Source organism: Saccoglossus kowalevskii, chromosome 7, assembly GCF_978046115.1.
Source record: "Saccoglossus kowalevskii chromosome 7, keSacKowa6.1, whole genome shotgun sequence".
Lineage (NCBI taxonomy): Eukaryota > Metazoa > Hemichordata > Enteropneusta > Harrimaniidae > Saccoglossus > Saccoglossus kowalevskii.
The window spans coordinates 22,089,015-22,110,292 of NC_140647.1; the positions used below are offsets into that span (position 1 = coordinate 22,089,015).

At 34.8% G+C, this 21,278-nt stretch overlaps 1 protein-coding gene across 3 annotated transcripts; it reads left to right on the forward strand.

Annotated features, from left to right (window-relative positions):
• The first annotated feature begins 7,857 nt into the window (after window positions 1-7,857).
• On the forward strand, window positions 7,858-20,767 carry LOC100378453 (medium-chain acyl-CoA ligase ACSF2, mitochondrial-like). 3 transcript variants are annotated; one of them, XM_085501698.1, is made up of 2 exons: window positions 7,858-7,911; window positions 17,274-20,767. In XM_085501698.1, the coding sequence occupies exon 2, from the start codon at window positions 17,294-17,296 to the stop codon at window positions 18,986-18,988; it is 1,695 nt and encodes a 564-aa protein (XP_085357824.1). In that variant the 5' UTR covers window positions 7,858-7,911; window positions 17,274-17,293; the 3' UTR covers window positions 18,989-20,767. The 3 variants fall into 3 exon arrangements, with proteins under 3 accessions (XP_085357824.1, XP_002730516.1, XP_085357823.1); XM_002730470.3 differs by lacking the exon at window positions 7,858-7,911 and adding an exon at window positions 11,439-11,491; XM_085501697.1 differs by lacking the exon at window positions 7,858-7,911 and adding an exon at window positions 12,888-12,961.
• Window positions 20,768-21,278: the final 511 nt, after the last annotated feature.

A 21,278-nucleotide genomic window follows, 5' to 3' on the forward strand; every position in this document is an offset into this window, starting at 1 on the left:
TCTTTGTGCACTCTCGTCTAAAATTTAAACCATTGTTACATACCGTGCTGTCATTTAAAAAAAAAATAATAGACAGGATACAAATGTGTTAATTAGTTGATTTAATGCTCGATTATTGCCAGGCATACACAACACTAAAAGCAAGTAACAATTACTAGAAAGCACTTTTGGGTGCCTTGGTTCTTGAATCAAGGTCTACCTCACCTGAAAATATGCACAAAAAATATCAGTTATGAATGGAAAAGATCCGGAAATTGTATCCACATCTTGATTGTGTCCGTGTTCAGGGCATCCTTCCTGCTATATCTCCTAAGAAAATAATATGTTTCAATAGTTAAAATAGTATACGTTGTTTGTGTCCTGTGGGATTCAGCTTTTGTAATTCTATCTATTGACTGAGGGCTGATTTTTTGGGGGTCATTATTATGGTTCAGTGGTTAGCGCTTTAGTCTACAGTGGCGAATCTCACGTTGCCTGTTCTTATTTGAATTTTACTTTGCGTTAGGCTTAACGAGGGAGCTCAAATTTAAAAGGTATTCATCTAGTCAAATATTAATTTGTATGTATTCAAATGTAGAATGTTTCCAACAATCATTATTTTAATGCCAACATTTCATATAATTCTATAACCAAGAATTAGATTCAATTTTATTCTAAATGTACGACTTTGTGACATTTCTTAATAAAATATAGTAGTATATAAACTCAGTGTACAAATGATGATAATATCCATACGGGCTGATGGGAATCTTTAAATCATTATTTTTTCAAGACAAGGCCCTTTGACCTTAAATGCAACATTTGGCGATGATTTGACACCTACAACTTTGGCAATGTTTTGAAATTTACACTTCATGGTCTGAAGAATACAAATATATCATATATACATGTATGTCGTGAAGCCAACTTTATTTTAAGGCCTCCTTTGAAATCGGCACTAGTATATATAAGTATTGGTCGTTAATATGTGCACGTGTTGTTTTCACAACAAAAATGTTATAAAACTACTCTGTAAATATGTAAATCACTCAAACCCTTAAATATGGACGTGGACATGTGCAATATAACATTTAACAATGATTGGTCAAAGAACATATTCATGTCGTTGAAGATAGTAGAAAATATTAATTATGATTATGCATAATAATAAACGAATCCAGAGAAGCACGTTTTTTGTGGGGAGGGTCTAATTCACAACCAAGAAAATCGCTCTAAAAATTTACTACTTTCTTCATAGCGAATATCTGAACTGATATAGAAGTAACAATATGTCAACAACATGGCACACACTTTTCTTGGTCATGTGACCAACCTCCCACTCTCTGCCTCACCCTATTGTTCGAACCATTTGTACCCGGGGAATTTTCTCTGGCTTCAGAAAGCCCTTTCGTTGATCAACATGTTTGTAGTCTATTTACAGCAGTGTGTTATAGCATATTGTCGATTATTGTAGATTACACACTTATTTCAAAACTTTTACCAGAAAAGACTATTGATGAACCAAAACTGACGTCACGTGGCAGAAACGTAAATGCTATACAAAAAGATGTCTGTTTAGTTGTACAGTTCGTCATTTAGTATATAGCAAATCGCTGAAAACGTTTTTACTGATGGTAAAGAAAACAAATCGCTGTGAACTGCATCCATTACACACAATTACACACAATGCTCGACTTATAAGAATGGTTGCTTTTGTCTCTAGAGGAGGGGACTCATGGGAACGGCGTATCGCTTCTCTCTAGTGTGTTTCCTCTGAAATATGTATACTGTACCTGTCCATCTTCGCTAACATTCAACAAATTAAGGTAGAGATACCGGTTTGTGTGCACTTGGGAGTGAATTTTTTTTTTTTGCTTTTTATTATCCAAACAGTCTTGGCTATAGACTGTTAACATTTTGTAGAATTGCGAATAGTGGAACATACTCAAAAAACGATTTTAAAAGATAACAGGTGCAAACATTGTCTCTTTTGAATGCTTAGCAAGATTTAGCACGGCTGTACATAAATAATAAAAAAAGAAACATGGTGAAAAAAAGAAATGATGGGATCTCCATAATATGCACTATATTTAACTTTTAACAAAACGAAAATACATTTATATTTGAAACTGTTACAGCCATTTTAATTATGAGCATTAGCAAACTTCTTACTGAGTGAATTGTTATGCAAATTAGCAATTATCTCAGCTTCTTTTTAGTGCACATCTCGGAACTTAAAAAACAGCTCCTAGACGCTTTGACCTTTTGTTTTGAAATTTTCACAAATGATTGACAATGTGTTTATCTTCAAAACGCCGTCGGGGCATTGTTTTTGGTTGAACAATGTTACAACAATCGTACAGACAACTAGCCTTGGGTGTTAATTTATGCATAAAGTTGAAGTAGTGAAATTTGAGCTGCTGACCTGCAAAATTGACAACTGGTAGACAGTTTTCAAGACGGCACTTTCTTCACAGTAAACAGATGTACCCATAAACCAATTTTGACTTGAAACAGAAGCATGGTTTAGAAGCTAATTTTTTTACATCACTTTTACATCAAATAGACCAAAAAAGCACATTTTTGTGCATATTTCAAACTACAGTGTCCATACAAAAAAAATACTAACAAAATTTTAAAATTCATACAATAAGCTTTCCGAAAATATATAGTTTTGTGGACAAGGGAGGTCATCTTGGTTTCCTAATTAACTAATTAAAACACCTTTCAGGTAAACTGCATCTCTACCTTAAACACGTATTGTACTGTATGTATAATCTGCACCAAATAAATCAACAGGAGTGATTCATGTTACACAGTACAGGAAATGTGAATATTGTCAGTAATTGAGATTCTAGTTAACTAGGAAACTACTATAATACAATATTGTACTAGATCGAACTAATTATTAATATTGCCAAGGTTTCTTTTCCACTACACATGGCATAACAATACAGAATAGTACACCAGAATAGTTTAAATTATACATATATAAAGTGTCAAAAAGTTGATTGACATTGCCATTCCAGGTTAATGGCTGGAAATTCAAATACAATTAAAGACATATTCAAATTATCAAATTCAAGCACCACAGTCTTCGCGACGAGTTGTGTTCGATATATTTTCCGACTGCAGCATAGAAAGTGGACCAGCTTGAACAGGCAACCTCTTTTGTATTAGATCTAGTCGACCCCAAATCTATTGCCATACAAGTCATCCATCCAGCCAGCTAGAATTCAAGGAAACTATGAACAGAATGAAAATTCTAATGGAACAGACATGATAGTAAATTGATGGAAGCAAAAACAAATGTGTTCTTTTCAGAACTCAGAACCACAGAACTCAGAACCCAGAGCCTCAGAACTCAGAATCTGGAGTGCGCCCTCAAACGAAGAAATTAAGGTTTATGAATTAGCTCTTGTTTTTTTATGGGAATAGAAAACATTCTGAACTATCAACCTAAATATTATATTTTTTAAGACCAAACTATAGCACTTAATTAGCTAATTTGCATATGAATTAATTTTTTACATTACTAAGATTTTTTGCAGTCTTGGCTAATTTGCATCGCCCTCTATCATCGTCATGGTGTCCTCATACCGATTTTTTAAAATTTCAGACATTATTTTTTTTGTTAAGAAATCCAACATCATAGCATCGTTACCAAGTCTACATGTTACCAAGTCCACATGTAACCAAGTCTACATGTTACCAGTCTGTTACAAATCTTTTATGTGATGGCACTTGCATGTATATGGTTCTTATCTCAATAATGCAAATGATTTGTCATAATAAAATGAAACCTCCTCAGTTGAGCTCTTCAGATTTTTGTATGTGATGGCATTATTCATTAACCCCAATTTCTTCGTCTGAGGGCGCACTCCAGGTTCTGAGGATTTGAGTTCTTAGTTCTGAAAAGTCATATCTACCCCCGCCAATTGTTAAAAACTATTTGAAAATAACATCACCAAATAATTTTATTAAGAGATTTTAATTAGGTAATAGGTAATTGTTAGTAGGTAAGGACACTGTTAAAGATTACAATAACAAGTATCTCCCAGTCCCATCAGCATACACTGAAGACAATTTTAGTTTAAGAAACAATATGAATATCATCCTATTATCCTGTGTCAACAAATTCGGTCGAAAACTGGTTCAATTCATTCTAAACAGACGTAATATCGGTGATTCAATTGTAGCACTCGCCAGTTTTACCCATAGAGTTTGTAACTGCGTCAACTTTAGAATCATCACTTTATCTGTAAAAACGTAAACATAAATAGTACACAAAAGCAAAAATAACAATCTTAAACCTCTGCCACCAAAAATATATTTGAGATGATGAGCCTAAAAACATTTTTTTATTCACGTTAACAAACAGACAGCAGACATCAATAAGTTTATTTTGATGAAATACAATATGGGCATTCAGAAAATATGAAACATGTGTTCAGTAATGTTACATAAAATGTAAAAGATAATGGAGGACTATCAAAGGAATTTCAATCTTGAGTAAAACGGGGCTGCAACTAAGTCCAATATTATTCTATCTTTCTATAAATAATCTGCCAGATATATTTGATCCGAACACGTGACCCTCCAACTCTAAAGGAAACCACACCTGTCTTCTCTATGCAGATGATATTGTTCTGCTTTTTGAAACAGAAAGTGACTTTCAATCCTGTTTAGATCATCTGACAGCATATACACGACATTGGAAACTTAAAGTAAATATCTCGAAAACAAAAGCTATGATCTTTAGTAAATATAACAGGCTTTTATGCGATAATGTATTCTCTTTTGAAGGCAGCGAATTAAACATGGCTAATGCATTTAATTATATTGGGGTTACCCTGAGTTCAGTCATTGAAGAGGTCCATACTAATTACCTCTATCTTCTAGGTGTTTTAAAAAATAATCCAATAATGGGTATATATGGAAATTAGGTAGATATCTGCGGGACACATTCATATAAAAGCAACTAATTAAATATTACAGCTATGTATTAACTACAGAAACTTTCAACTCAAAGACGCTGCACAAGGGCATAAACAAACAAAAATTGCCAATGCAAAAATAAAAGAAATATAAAATCAACATACAGAAACTTACACAACAGACATATTGACGCGAGTACAATATTGAATTGTGTGAACAGCTAAGTAAATTTAGATTCGACAATCTGGTCGGCACACGAAACCAAAAACACCAGTTGAAAAATAAACGTGTGACATAATTTAAGGTAGAGATGCAGGTTCGTGGGCACTTGGGAGTGAACTGTTAAATTTTGTAGAATTGTGAATAGTGGAACATACTCAAAAACCGATTTTAAAATATAGATAACAGGTGCAAACATTCTCTTTTTTGAATGCTTAGCAAGATTTAGCAAGGCTGTACATAAATATTAAAAAAGAAACATGGTGAAAAAAGAAAGGACGGGATCTCCATATTATGCACTATATTTAACTTTTAACAAAACGATAATACATTTAAATTTGGAACTGTTACAACCATTTTAATTATGAGCATTAGGAAACTTCTTACTGCAAATTAGTAATTATCTCAGCTTCGTTTTAGTGCACATCCCAACACTTTTTTAAAAAATAGCTCCTACACGCTTTGACCTTTTGTTTTGAAATTTTCACAAATGATTGACAATGTGTTTATCTTCAAAACGCCGTCAGGGCATTGTTAAATAAACATTGTTAAACAAGCAGTCTGTCGGCTGAGATAGCTCCGCAGTTAGCAATGCACATTTCAATTAAAGAACTGTAGATATCATTAGAAAATGAACAATATGTATAGTATTAAAGCAATCGGACTTTTTACCAAACTTGTTACCAACAATTGAAAAAAAATATTCACCAAAATTATAGTATTAAATATATCATCATGAAATGAACAAATCTGAGAGAGGTCCACATGTAGTACCTATATATGTAATATCAAAGCTATCGGACTCTTGGTTTTTAACAAGAAGTCAAAAATACCACTTTTTACCAAAAATGACAAAAATATTCATCAAAAATAGATAATTGAAGATATCATCACGAAATGAATAAATCTGAGAGAGGTCCACATGTAGTATATATATATATATATGTAATATCAAAGCAATCGGACAAGAAGTCGAAAATATCACTTTTTACCAAAAATTACCAAAATATTCGACAAAAATATAGAATTCGAGATTTTGATATGAAATGAACAAATCTGATGAAGAACCATCCAAGGTACTTGCATATCAAATTTGAAAACATTCTGACTTGTGATTTCGAAGATTAAGTTGAAATTTTAAAGTTGACGACGGACAAGTAATATACTATAAAATAATATTTTCGCTGAAGGGGTCATTCAATAAAAAATAAATTTCCTGCAAGTATTTTACAATATCCAGGTTTACTTTCATTGTTAAATATTCCTAATTACTTGTCATTCTTTTACGTGTGGACATCGCTTTTTAATAATAATATAAAATAACACGTAAAGGTTCCAGATGCAGGGATGTATCAACGTGCAAAGATCATATATGGATGTGATTTGGTCATATTTACTCATCACAGATATATTTTCTACTGTACAATTCAATATGGATTTAACATAATCAGGTCACTGCTCCGTTTTCACTTATTTACCACTAGTTGAATCCCAGGAATTGTGCGAGCACAGGATATCATTTGTTTGTGTGTTGACCACATTAAGGTTACTGCTGTTTCTATCCTCAATGCACGTAAAATACCCAGTTGTTTCTTGCACAAAGAACAGCGGTTTTCGTCGGATACCTGAATCACTCCACTCAATTCAGTTTTGTGACGTCCCTTATTTTCCGAGTCTATACTTGGGCCCGTCCAATTGACCAGAAATGATTGTACGAGTGGGTGATATACATCTTCAATCGGATGATTAATGGCTAAATAAAAAAGAAAGTACCCGTACAATTACCTACTCTTAATATGATACGTTACTGATGCACGCTACTTTACATTTAAAATTGCCATTTTAGTTTGGTTACCAAAACAATTAATATTTGATATTGTAAATACTGTGAGGCAATGGCGTTGTTTATAAAAAAAAAAATGCAACCTCACTGAACAAATTGTATCTCGAAATATGGTAAACGGGGCCCGGGCGTGATATGGAAAATTATTGCACGGCTCGCGCATCGGGATTCCCATAGCGTTACGAGGCCGGGCAATACGAGGTATATGATAAATCCTGTTGTGTATCAAGCGTTGGTGTACAGTAATATATATATTAACAACATAATTGGTAACAACGTATGTCAAGTTAGTACAGATATAATCATTATGTTATTCTTGCTAAATAGGTAACGGACATTTATGAAATGCTGTGACTAGTACGTATTTTTTCATTTTCGTAATCAGTCGGAATGTCTGATATTATTTTATATACAAGTGTTGGCCACACAATGCAATGTTGAAGCGATGGTCAATACTTACTTGGGACACTTTAATATAAAGGGAATTAATTTATTTAATTCGAGTGATTCAATAGTGTACAATTATTGAATGTTTTGTGTGAATTAGGACGAACCATTGCGTAAATTTTACAGTGATAGGGTTACTGTGAAACATATGGGAATTTTCTAAACCATAATTACCTATAAATATTCCAATATGTGAATGTTGTCCGTTTAAAGCTCTGTTCAGTGTTTTACTGTCATTAAAAATGTTTACACAAAGTGTACTCCCCTGATTTTATATTTACATGATATACTTTTTACAGTTTCGCTCAGCAGGTGTTTGCAAATAAACGCAATATTCACATCGCCTGGGAGATTTTTCTGCAGGTATTTGTTTAGATTTTGGGTTGGTTGTAAATAAATATGCAAATGCGGGTGTGTACCGCTGAGGATCATTGTGTGGGTTGTCCCAGTGTCATCTGCTAGTGGATTTTGTCACAGCTAGGTTGGTATGTATTTATTTAAAACAATCATCTCAATACTAATCATTTTTGTCGACTTCCGATATCTATGAGAAGAGTAACAAGTTGTCGTCACAGTTATCATGTTATCATGGAGCTAGAATCCATGCTGCTATTGACGTCAGCTAACCTGAACGTTTTGATCTATGTATTGAACGCAGTGACTTTAATTGCAGGAATGATCTTGCCAACAACCACTATATTTGTTGGGAAATAACGCGTGGTTACCAGGCTGAAGCATACCACCAAAAACTGCAAACAATGTTTTTCTATCTATAGTTAAAACAGACATCGAGTGTTCCCCCACCAAGCTGGTAACAGCGAATCACAGTCCTTGGCATGTCAATCTTTTGTAATTGATTGATTATTACGTCATGTCCCAAACCTACGTATAGTGCTGTGGTGATGATCGGTAATGCAACCAAAACGGAAGCAGCACCCCCAAAACGACAATATATATATTATACAAGTAACCTGTAGAATGCTGTGTGGGTAATATTTTTAGGCAGGACTCCAGAATGAGTACCTACACTTTATGCAATTTTTTTAATTAAGCTAATTTATTCATGACGTAGCAGTTTCTTTGCTCATGAATATTCATTAATTTGTGGGTCAATTCATTCTAAAAGGGGCGATATATTATTTTGGGGGGGAGTTAGAAAGGGGGATTAGCAATCCTTAGGGGGGCAATACAAAAGAACTTGCAATATTTGAGTTCCCATCGAATTGTCTTGTCCACTGTACCACGAGTGCCTTCACACAAATGATAGGATTTAAGTCCTACTTATAGGATCAATGTTTTCACTAGCATTCAAAAATCGTACTGGATTCGAACCAGCGATCTTTCACATTGCCTACATTGTACATATCCGCCTGAACCATATGGACAGTCATGCAAATGAATGATTTGTTTTCATATTTACCTTTATTGCAAATTAGTGTTTGCCAAATAAGACTGGCAGGCAAGGGAATTGAACCGGAGTCCTCCTGATTACTGTGTAGATAACTGAACCACAAGACCACAATTGATTGACTGCATGTGTTTGCATTTGATAAGACTATATAGTGTGTATATATATAGAAATACAACATATTTCTATTATTGAGTTACAATTGTCCAAAAAATTGCCAATTTTGTGTTTTTACTTGTGTAAACTATATGCATGCCATAACCCGTTAGTGTACATCTTGCCAATTGGGTGTTTGCCATTTGCGTTGCCCATACCTGACCCGACCCTAACCCTAATACCAAGACACGTTCCTGTTAATAATTCCGTTGCCCATACCTGACCCGATCCTAACCCTAATGCCAAGACACGTTCCTGTTTATAATTCCGTTGCCCATACCTGACCCGACCCTAACCCTAATGCCAAGACACGTTCCTGTTTATAATTGCTCAATAATGATACTCTGTTGTGCACTGTCTGCGGGTAAGTTGCATTGATGTCAACTGATTAAACAAGTCGCGTTTAAGTAATTTCCACTATTAACAAGTGGTTGAATTGTGACAATAAATGTGTGGACAAATATTTGAGATAAATTTTGGTCTAGACAACTCTCGTTTAATTATTTTATACCATTACAAGTTGTTGAATTGAGTGAATAAATGTCTCAACAAATATTTAATACTTAGTTTGGTGTAAAAAACTCACGTTTGATTAATTCCCACAATTACAGGTTGTTAAATTGAGAGAATAAATGTCTCAACAAATATTTAATACTTACTTTGGTGTAAAAAACTCGCGTTAATTGATTAATTCCCACAATTATTTTGGTCACGTTGTAGACAGCTCTCGTTTAATTATTTTACACCATTAAAAGTTGTTAAATTGAGTGAATAAGTGTGCGGACAAATATTTTAGACTTATTTTGGTGTAGACAGCTCTCGTTTAATTATTTTACACCATTACAAGTTGTTCATTTGAGAGAATAAGTGTGCGGACAAATATTTTAGACTTATTTTGGTGTAGACAGCTCTCGTTTAATTATTTTACACCATTACAAGTTGTTAAATTGAGAGAATAAGTGTGCGGACAAATATTTTAGACTTATTTTGGTGTAGACAGCTCTCATTTAATTATTTTACACCATTACAAGTTGTTAAATTGAGAGAATAAGTGTGCGGACAAATATTTTAGACTTATTTTGGTGTAGGCAGCTCTCATTTAATTATTTTACACCATTACAAGTTGTTAAATTGAAAGAATAAGTGTGCGGACAAATATTTTAGACTTATTTTAGTGTAGACAGCTCTCGTTTGATTATTTTACACCATTACAAGTTGTTAAATTGAGAGAATAAATGTGCGGACAAATATTTCAGACTTATTTTGGTGTAGACAGCTCTCGTTTAATTATTTTACACCATTACAAGTTGTTAAATTGAGAGAATAAATGTGCAGACAAATATTTTAGACGTATTTTGGTGTAGACAGCTCTCGTTTAATTATTTTACACCATTACAAGTTGTTCATTTGAGAGAATAAGTGTGCGGACAAATATTTTAGACTTATTTTGGTGTAGACAGCTCTCGTTTAATTATTTTACACCATTACAAGTTGTTAAATTGAGAGAATAAGTGTGCGGACAAATATTTTAGACTTATTTTGGTGTAGACAGCTCTCATTTAATTATTTTACACCATTACAAGTTGTTAAATTGAGAGAATAAATGTGCAGACAAATATTTGAGACTTAATATTTTGGTGTAGACAACTGTCATTTAATAATTTTACACCATTACAAGTTGTTAAATTGAGAGAATAAATGTATGAACAAGTTTTTGAAACTTATTTTGGTGTAGACAACTCTCATTTGATTAATTCCAACAATTACAAGTTGACAGAATGAATGTATGGACAAATATTGACCATTATATTTGTGAGTAAATACCTGTTGTTTAATTAATTTCCACCTCTACAAGGTTGTTAAATTGAGAGAATAAATGATACTTGTTTAGGTGTAAAAACTCGTGTTTGACCAACTTCCACCATTGCAAGTTGTTAAAATAATGAAATAAATATACTGGTATCATTGGATATTTGATTTAATTGTGAAACTTTCTAACAAAATGTTAACTGCTGGCTTCGAACACTCAATCAACAATTCCGCAGACACAGTATAAATTCCACAACACCACAGAAGATATTCGTCTGTTGCCTGAATTGTTTTCGTAATATAGGGAACGCCATCGACACTTTAACAAAACTAACCTTGACTTGCGTCTTGTTTATCTCTTGTCACAATCTGGAATCTGTTGCGCGTCGTCCAATTTAAGACGTAAGTTATTTTATTATTTATTCATTCAGTTTTGTTTGGTGGAGTTTTGTGAGGTTTATTATTTTTTCGCGACGTTCTTTGTTTACTTGTTTACGGTGTGAGAGATTTCAGTTTATTTGATTTACGTTTTTACGGTAGCTCTGAGCGGGACTCGAACCCACTGTCTTTTTGAGCTAATTTTGTTTTATTTTGATGGCACGCTTGTGTACCACGCCACGCCTACTCCAGTGTTCCGATGAGTTGAACGGAAAAGCCAAAACGATTGCTGGTTTCTGATTGCTTCGATTCTGGTGAGTGTGTATCTAGTGTGATTCGAACCCATGTCGTTTGTATTGGGCGTTTTTTTATTTCCCATGTTGGCTACGCCGTAATATGCAACCACTTCCCCCGTTTTATTGTGATTTTGAGAGTGTTTAAGGATGTCTATCCACCCGTCACGCCATGACCCAGTTTCAACCGGACGGCCATGTTGCAACACAGTGCGTGACCCTCAGCGTCACCCGAATGACTATATGATCGTTCTGTTCAACTGTTAAGCTAGGATTTATTACCGTTATTATCATTATATTGTCACATGATTTGTTTTACCTCATGTGTAATGTCTTAAGTATCTTTATTGTAATTTGTATATACCAATTCGTATATACTGAGGAAACGACCCCGATTGAAGGTCATGTATTTTGTGACGTCACCAATTCGTGTGCAGGTACGGCTTCTAGATCCGTGCCTATTTTTATATGGATTTTTGTTGCATTTGCAGCAAATAGTTACCAAACAATGAGAAATCTATAGGATTGGATAAACCTCTCAGCTGGCTTCACATGCATAGTTCAAGCCTGCCTAACCGGTGCTTATACCAGGTTTTAGTTACAGCTGGACGGTCTGTGGTTACAGCTTCATGTTACGAGTAGTCGCAAGAAATTGACATTACAATAAAAAATACAAGACTGGCACTTCAATGCAATTATTAGCAAGTGAAATTCCTCGGATTGAAACATAGACTTTGAAGTCACTGGTGTAGCAATACAATGAAGCAATGAATAACTTCAAGTTGGCATAAAGACGAGGTAGTTTATTTAAACAGTGCTGAACTAGAAGCTGAAATTATAATTAAGTTAGTTGTCATATAATTTGTTTATTTCAATTTCTCCTGAAGTCAAATAGAATACATAGGTGAATGGATGTTTTGGGGTGTAGTTTACACTATGTATGGAATGGTAGGGTTGGGTGTCATATAATTTGTTCATTTCCAACTCTCATGAAGTCACATAGAATTTCACTTATGGCATTTTCACTGGAATTTATTTTAGCGGAAAAATGTTTACAGTGAAAATGAAGTATTTCACATTATTACATATGTACTGCAGTTTATTTTGATTCGTCCCTGAAATCAAAATCGGTATTTCCACATCACATATGCAAATGAGGTCTGAGAGCAAACAAATTAGTCCTTTCAAGAGTAGCGTTTTTCGAAACATGGCAGAAATAAACTATATTTAGAAGTACGATATTTTACCCTTGAGTACATGAATATACTTCAAGTTGCCGACTGAAATAACATTTGAACAACAGTAATGGTACTTCTAGGCAGTCACTTATTTTGACTAAAACTAATTTGCATATCACCCATGCAATAAGGTTTTTGGTATTTTCACAGTCAATATGCAAATGACATGGTATTGGCGATCCGCTCTACTGGAATTGCTATTACAATCACTTTTGGGTGTCTTGGTTTGGCCGATTTCGCTCAAACTTAGCAGGTAGGTCACACCTTCATCAGGAAAAATCTGGGGGAAAATGTGCCCACCGTTTCCACAACAAAAAAACTGATTTGTTGATAGCTTCGCGCTAAATGTATCTCCTTCAACAAATTTAGGATACAACACCTCAGACATAGCTTTTTACTTAGCTTGAGTGTGGGCACAAAATTATTTTTTGTCAAATCCTAAAACAAATTCTGATCACCGTTTCCATGGCAACAGCCAAAAACCGATTCTTGTAATACCTTCATGCCAAATGTATCACACCGTACATTTCCATGATTAAAAAGCACGGACGTAACTCATTCTACTCAGCTTGCGTGTGGGCAAAAATTTACTGTTTTTTTATGTCTATTTTCATTACCGAGACAATGGGATAACTTTTTACCAGCAACAGCTTTTAACTCCTCTCTTAGCTAATTTTGTTCATACATGACAGGCAGGTCGTACGGTCACTAATTGGAAAAACAATCCTGGCCCACAGTACCATGGCAACAGCCAGAAACTGTTTTTTTTAATACTTTCGTGCCAACTTTATTACCTCCTACCAGTCTTGTAATAGCAATGTTTAAATGATTATGCCTTTTATTTTGGCTACGTTGCACACCAGCGCCGACATTGTTACACTGTATCAACGTAATCTCAACGCAACTTTGAATGAAATGTAAATGCTGCCTCCAATCTAGAAAATACTATCGCAAAACGGTTGGAAATAATACATTTAACGGCAGAATACGTCCTAGCAATAAAATTAAGTGACTTCTAAAGACTGAATGTTTTTTGCGAACTTTGTATACGGTGCCCGGTTTTAGGTAAAAACCAACGTTAGCATCACGTTCATGTCCTACCATCGCCAACCAGCCTACCGGCTTGTTTTCATTGGCAACCGGACTACTTTTATTTTGTATACACATTTTCGTCTGCTATTTTTATCCAGTTCAAATCATTCAGCAACATTTTTGGCATATTAAGTGTACATCACATGGAATACTACGATTGAGAGAACTTGGTGTATGTTGAGTTTTATAAACCCTGAAGGGCTCTCGAAAGATCCCCCCACAGTAAAATTAGCGATTGCCATGGAGGTGTAACCATCAAGATCAAAGTACCAGGAGGTTTCTGCTGGCGACGTTGCGACGTTACCCAGTTCCAAATAAAAATTACCAACGCCAAATGAGCAACATTTTAACCGGTAATCAAGATTCATTCAATCCACGGCTAACAAATTACATCACAAGCGAAGTTGTAGCGTGCAGCTCAGCGACGACCACTGTCGACGAAACTCATCCCGTCAGTGGAGTACCGCAGTAGCATGGCATGTTTGCAAATGCAAAGTTCTGTGGAGGAACTTTTAACTTCAACATAAATTTGTGTCAACCCTTCACCATTGTATTCAAACGAATCACGTGGTGTGCCGTTCTTCTTCAAACCCGGAATTCAATCAATAGGGGAGTTTCAGTTAAAAAAACACATCGCAAATCATGCAAATTCAACATTTTCAAACCAGTATACTAAAACAGAAATGCTCAGCGATACAAAAAAGGATAGATATTATTTTTCAGTATACACATCTCTGTTGATACTATCCCTCACATATTCTACTCCCAATTATTCCTGCATAAAATGGACTAGCCTCTTTTCATGTTGACATACGGAGTAAAATCACGGCCCCCTATTTTCAACAACCAACAGGGCTTCGCGCCATCGGCGCTCGCGAACTTGGCCTTCGGCCAACTTATCGGCCCCCTGACGTGAAAGGCTGTTAAAATTGGCTGTTGCATACACTTTCGCCGGTCTGGAAAATATGTTTAATTAGTTCTCATTCAAGCAACAATGCAGATTTCCCAATGGGAGTGAAACTATTCGACTATGGGTGTTTTGAACAAAAAACGAATAACCCTGGAGTGCACACAACACACTGAATTTCGGAACAAATCTTGCATTATTTACAGCAGCAGAATACCACAGAAATATCAGACGAAACATGTATTTCGGCCTGAGCCCTCTCTATTGCAATTCCAGAAATTACACCCATATGTGCATCCAATCTCAACCTTGGTATCACCCACCCCTGAAAACAAACTCTTAGTACCACGCTGAAGTGTTTGGTAAAAAGTGGCCTTATAAACAGCCATTTAATTAAAAAATGGGGTGGGAGGAGTAAGCCGGTGCGTATTTGTATTACTGTCTGACCACCGAGTTTGCCATTCGCCATATGCATTTAATGATTTAAGCCATATAAACAAAAGCTACAACCAGTATCAGATTTGACTACTTGTTCTAGGAAATGAGTGTTGTGACATGTGGCAAATGTCCAACTGTCTTGGGTAATAAGATTTGCTAAATTTCAACTAGAAACAGGTATACCTATATGTACGAAGCCAGTGAATTTGATTCAAGCAAAAGAAACTGCGTCTACATATATAAAAACACATGGACAGAGAATATTTTCTTGCAGCACTGAATGTGACAATTGCTGTATCATCTGTGCTGATTTGGTGGGTTAAACCCACCTTAAATATGCCACACCAGTGGCACACCAACCAAATTGCGCCCGACGAGGAGCTGTGAAGGTAGTCAAGAAAAAACATTGACTGAAGCTTTGCAAAGGACTAAATTGTTGTGAATAGCAACAAAAGTATTGGGAAAGTCAAAGACAGTGAAAAAACACACAGGCTTATAAATACTAACTTTTTAGGATCTTTTAATATTGGAGGCAACCATTGTTTTATGGGGGACATAACTTGCGGGGAGTTAACACCCATGATTTTCAAAATGCCTTGAACAATAAGAGTTTTTTATTTTTCAGTGGACCAATAATTGCATTTGACGGGGATATGTAAAAACTCTATCACAACAGCAATTAAAACAGCTTGCTTCATTATAAGTATCACTTCCCTGTCAATTTAGTGGTTCATGCTTATTTTAATCCAAACATAACAGGCCAATTCTATCAAATCTTACTGGGTCAAACTTTCATCCAATCAGAGCATTCCAAATAAAGACGAATCCCCACAAACGCTAGAGAGCGCTCTGACCATTCATCGTATTTTGCAAATGATTTAATGATGTATTTATCTATATTTAGATGTGATGCAATTTTAAATTAACTTTTTGTTGAACGATGGTCTTCATCCATCCATCCGAACTCATATTTCAGAACCGTGTGGACCATATTTGTTCATTCTTCACATATACCCAGTACTTTATCAGGGACATATGTACATGCAGAGATTCACCAATGAATCCAAGATGTCAGACTGGCAGCCATTTTGTTTTTTGAAAATGTGGTGTCTTATGCATGCTTTGTTTCGGTACATAGATTATACATCTAAGGATACATGTCTGTGGCAATTCGTTTCGAGATCAGATCAAAAATGACCGACTGGCAGCCTTCTTAATTTTTGAAAATATGGTATCAAGGACATATTCATTTTCATTCAAATTTGTAGTATATATCATACATTATAGATTACCAGCGGCCATCTTCTTTTTACCCATATTACTACACATATATGTGACTTTTGGACCAGTTTTATTCATATTTGGCACATGCATCATAAATAATGGAATACATGTCATCTTGTTTTTTGGAAAATATTTTGGACAGGATTTGTCGATTTTCATTCAAATTTGTTACAAACATTATACATGTTGAGAAACATGTCTTGATGATTCTTATCGTTTTCGAATTCAAAATGACCGATCTTTTTTTTCGAAATTATTGTTGACATGTTATGTTTTTCTCTTCAAATTGTACATATTACAAACATGTTCTTGGCAATTGGTTGTGCAATCGGATCAAAGACAGTTGACCTCCTATAATCTTACTTTGTGACTACTATATCTCTATACATGAGCCTGGACAAATGAAATTCAGTTTGGATAAAGAAATGCACGAATACCATATCCTGTTTAATATTCAGATTTTGGAAGAGTCATTTATTACATCTAATTTTTGTTGATACTAGACCAGCCAATTATGCAGTTCCAATTACTAACTAATTTTGTCCATATTACTTTATTTTTGACATTAATAACATTTCCCCTAATGCTAACAGGGATATTTCATTAACAATCCTTGTCAACGAACCTGTGTGGAGAGATCGTGCAATTGAACACGATGAAAATGTTTAGACCTGATTGGCAATAGTGAGGTGATGCACTTTTATAAAAATCTTCATTATAACAGACCTGCACTTTACTATTTTTATTCTTTTCAACAATAAAGGCAATTTAAACATTGTTCTTGATACATACACAATGTAGTAACAACCAAGACAATTAATACTGCTTTTATTTCTTCATTTAGACGGATACAGCTAGGACAACATGGCGCAAACAAGATTGACTCAAAGTTACGTTCATCAATCATGTATTCGTCCATTCAAAAACATCACAGTGGGAAGACTTCTTGATAGTGCTGCAAACAACTTTCCTAACAGAGAAGCACTAGTATTCATGGAAGATGGCACAAGAAAAACATTCGCTAATCTACACCATGACGTGAATCGGATTTCTGCTGGTCTACTGCAGTTGAATCTCAAACCAGGGGACCCCGTTGCCATTTTAGCTGATGAAAATTACAGGTTCATTTCAGCTGAGATGGCTGCAGCGACTGCAGGTTTCACATCAGTGCGAATCCTCCGATTGGTGTCACTAGATGGATTGAAAGACACGCTGAATAGAATTGGATGTAAAGCCTTAATAGTTGGGATAACTTATATGAACCAAATAGAAGTTCTTAAAAATATCATGTCATCACTGGAAACATCTACATCGCATAACCTTAGTATATCAGAATTACCAAAATTGAAACACATCATATCTCTCCTCGCAGATGAATGTCCAGGTGTCATCAACATTAAGGAATTAGAGGTTCTTGGAGATAATGAGGCTGCGAGATTGTTGCTGAAGAAGGTGAAATCTGAGACTGACATGGATGATTTCCATACAATTGTCTTTACTTCGGGAAGTACTGGATCTCCAAAGGCTGTTTCATTAACTTATGCACGTCACAACGACTATGTATTATTCCTGAAGAATGTGTTTGATATCACCATAGATACCGTCAAAACACAGCCACTGATCTTTGCACATCAAGACATATTAGTCGGTGGAAGTTTTACGTTTTCTGAAGGTGCTATGTTGACACTTGGTGCAACTATTGTGATCTCCTATCCACCAAACAACACAAGTTCCTTACTGAAGGCCATACATCAAGAACAGTGTAACATAGGTCTACTATTTCCAGAAGTTATCTATGATATTGCAAATCATATGAATATTGATGAATATAATGTCAGCTGTTTTCGCTATCCAATTCTCATCGGAAGTCTATTCTCTGAACAACTAACAAAGAAAGTATCCTTGGTGACTTCGTGGGAACTATATCAGGCATATAGTTCGGTGGAATGCGGGTCAATTACATATCAGAGTCATCGTGTCCCAATGAAAGAGAGAATGTCTACTGCTGGCTACACTGCAATGTACGGGGAGCTTAAGATTGTTAATGAAAGCAATCGCATTAATGCTATTAACAAACCTGGTGAAATATGCTTTCGTGGTCCATTTCTTTTCATTAAATATTGGGGAGACCCAGAGAAGACGAGGGAAGCGAAATCCGAATGTGGATGGTTCCATACAGGAGATGATGGAATAATGGATGATAAGGGTTGCTTGAAGATCTTGGGACGAAAAGATGATATGATAATAAGAGGAGGTGTCAACATTTACCCTACTGAAATTGAGTGTTTGTTTGTTGGGCATCCGAAAATTAAGCGACTTCAAGTCGTTCCTGTACCTGATGAACGATTTTTCTCTGAGATTTGTTTGTGTGTAATACTTGTAGATGATGTATCATTAACGAAAGATGAATTAATTGAACACTTAAAGGGAAGGATCCATTCTTTCAAGTATCCGAGATATGTGCTTTTTATGAAGGAATTTCCGATGACCAAAACCTCCAAAATTAAACGTAAGGAGTTGGCAATGCAAGCAGCAAAGATTCTAAAACTTAATAACTAACCTCACCATCCTATGGAAACGTAAAAGGAGAATTGTATATTTTTATTCTATCAATCAATAATTTATATAGGTACAATAGTATTTATTACAAAAATGTAAACATGAGGAGAGGAGGAAATATGCCGATTATGCAATCCAAAGTAAAATTAGTTATTTATTTTGCATGCACATCTAAAATTAAAACCATTGCTACATATCAAGCTGACATTTATTTGAGAAAACATGTGTAGATACAAAAATAACACACAGGATGCAAATGTGTTACTTAATTGAGTTAATGCTCAACTGCCGGTATTACCAGACATACAACTACACGGACAGCATGTACAAATTACTTGTTATAGAATGCACTTATCATGGTTCAGTGGTTAGCGCATTAGTCTACATTGGCGAATCTCACGTTGCTTGTTATGTGAATTTTTGTTTGCCTTTAATTATTTAAGTCGTCAAATACTCGTTTATGTACAATAATACTCGTGTTCGTACCGAATGTTTTACTATTCCTAGGTTAGATGGGTACCCAAATTCAAAAGGTATTTCCCTGGTCAAATAATAGTTTGTATGTATATTGAAACATAGAATACTTCTAACAATAATGTTGTCAACGCTAACATTTCATATAATTTTAATACCAATAATCAGATTTAATTTGATTTCAAATGTATATCATTTACGACTTTGTGACATTCCCTGATAAGTTATTGTTTAGTATAAACTCGGTAGGTAAGTGTACAAATGAAGATAATGCAATTTTTTATGGGCTGGCCGGAATCATTATTTTTTTTCAAGACAATGCCCTTTGACCATAAATGCAACATTTAGTGTTGATTTGACATCTAAAACTTGAAATATTTTGAAATTTACCCTTAATGGTTCAAAGAATAAGAATACATCATACATGTATGTCTTTCTCGGATTGCAGCCAACTGCATTTTATGTCCTCCTTCTCTGTATCATTTTTCTTTAAAATAGATTTGGTCATTTGTTAGTAGCGTTGTTCCTAATCATGCTGGGAATTTAATTTGAAATCAATCTGACTGGCAACAATGTTAGCTTTAATGTCAGTCTTTCAGGAATAAACCATGGAGCAGAGTATGGATTTTTTGAAAAGCTTGGATTGAAACATAAGTGTTTTTACAACTTGCACATAAACAAGTTTGCTTTTCATTCCCATGCTTGTTTAGACGCTGTTTCTGATATCACTTTGTTGTGAAAGTTTATAATTCACACTTCAAAAAATATTTGATTTGAGATTGTGTTTTGTGACACAATTTCACAAAGTCTTATTTTGAAACAATTCACCTTGAACACTGTTGAAAATATGTTTCTGATCAAACTTGTACTAAATTTCTAACTTTATCTTGACATGAAAGCTTTGAAACATGCAACTAATTTATTTATTGCATTGCATTAATTTGTTTAAAACCAGTCTGAGATTGATGTTTGATTGTCCAGTTTCCTTTCATATTACCCTTAATTCATTGAACCTGTTCAATAAATTCGTTCTTTTTACAAATGAAATATTTTTCATATCTATATATTACGATAGGCAAGGTTATGAGAGTTGAACTATGTTCTCGTTTAGGAAGATGCCCATATTTATTACCATTGTGTAATGACATGTTTTGTTTATTTGTATCAAATAATCAGAATTTGTGGCTATACATCAAACACCAGATATACATCGCATAACTCACTGGTGGGAAATGTATGCACAGATTGCATTGTGTGCATTGTACCTAGAATTATTAATAATAAAAATAGTTCTGAATTACTACAGATTACTGTAATTTAAATGTGCCCTCCCCAAAAAATAGAATTAGAGTTTTTAGTGAATAGCATTAATGCCTAGTGGTTGTCGCAATGGGTCATGTTCGGGAATAACTGGATTCTTATTTAAGCTTTGGGACCCTTTACGCTAACTTAGGTCTGGTAAAGAGGCAGTGATATTATGTCGATAGCGTTGTTTCATAGTTTCTTGCTAGAGTATGAGTTCATGAAACTGTTAATAACTTATTTCAAAATTGATTTATTCAACTAATTTGTTCAGTTTGCCACACGTGTCAGTACTGGTTGGGTTGGGAGAGGTGATTGGTTGCCATTCACAGTACAAAAGTAGTACAAATTCAATTATATTGTAGGCAGAAAGAGTTTTGGTCTGTTTATTTTAAAAAGAATGTCCATTTTTTATTCAGTGTTTTGTTCACAAGACAGTGGTGCCTGAAGAATAATATCTTAGGAGGTACCAACTGTTGAGAAAAAGTGTGACCTTTGTTAAACCATCTACCTT

Coding starts and splice junctions, on each gene's coding strand:
- LOC100378453 (XM_085501698.1), top strand. CDS start 17,294: ATGGCGCAAACAAGATTGACTCAAAGTTACGTTCATCAATCATGTATT.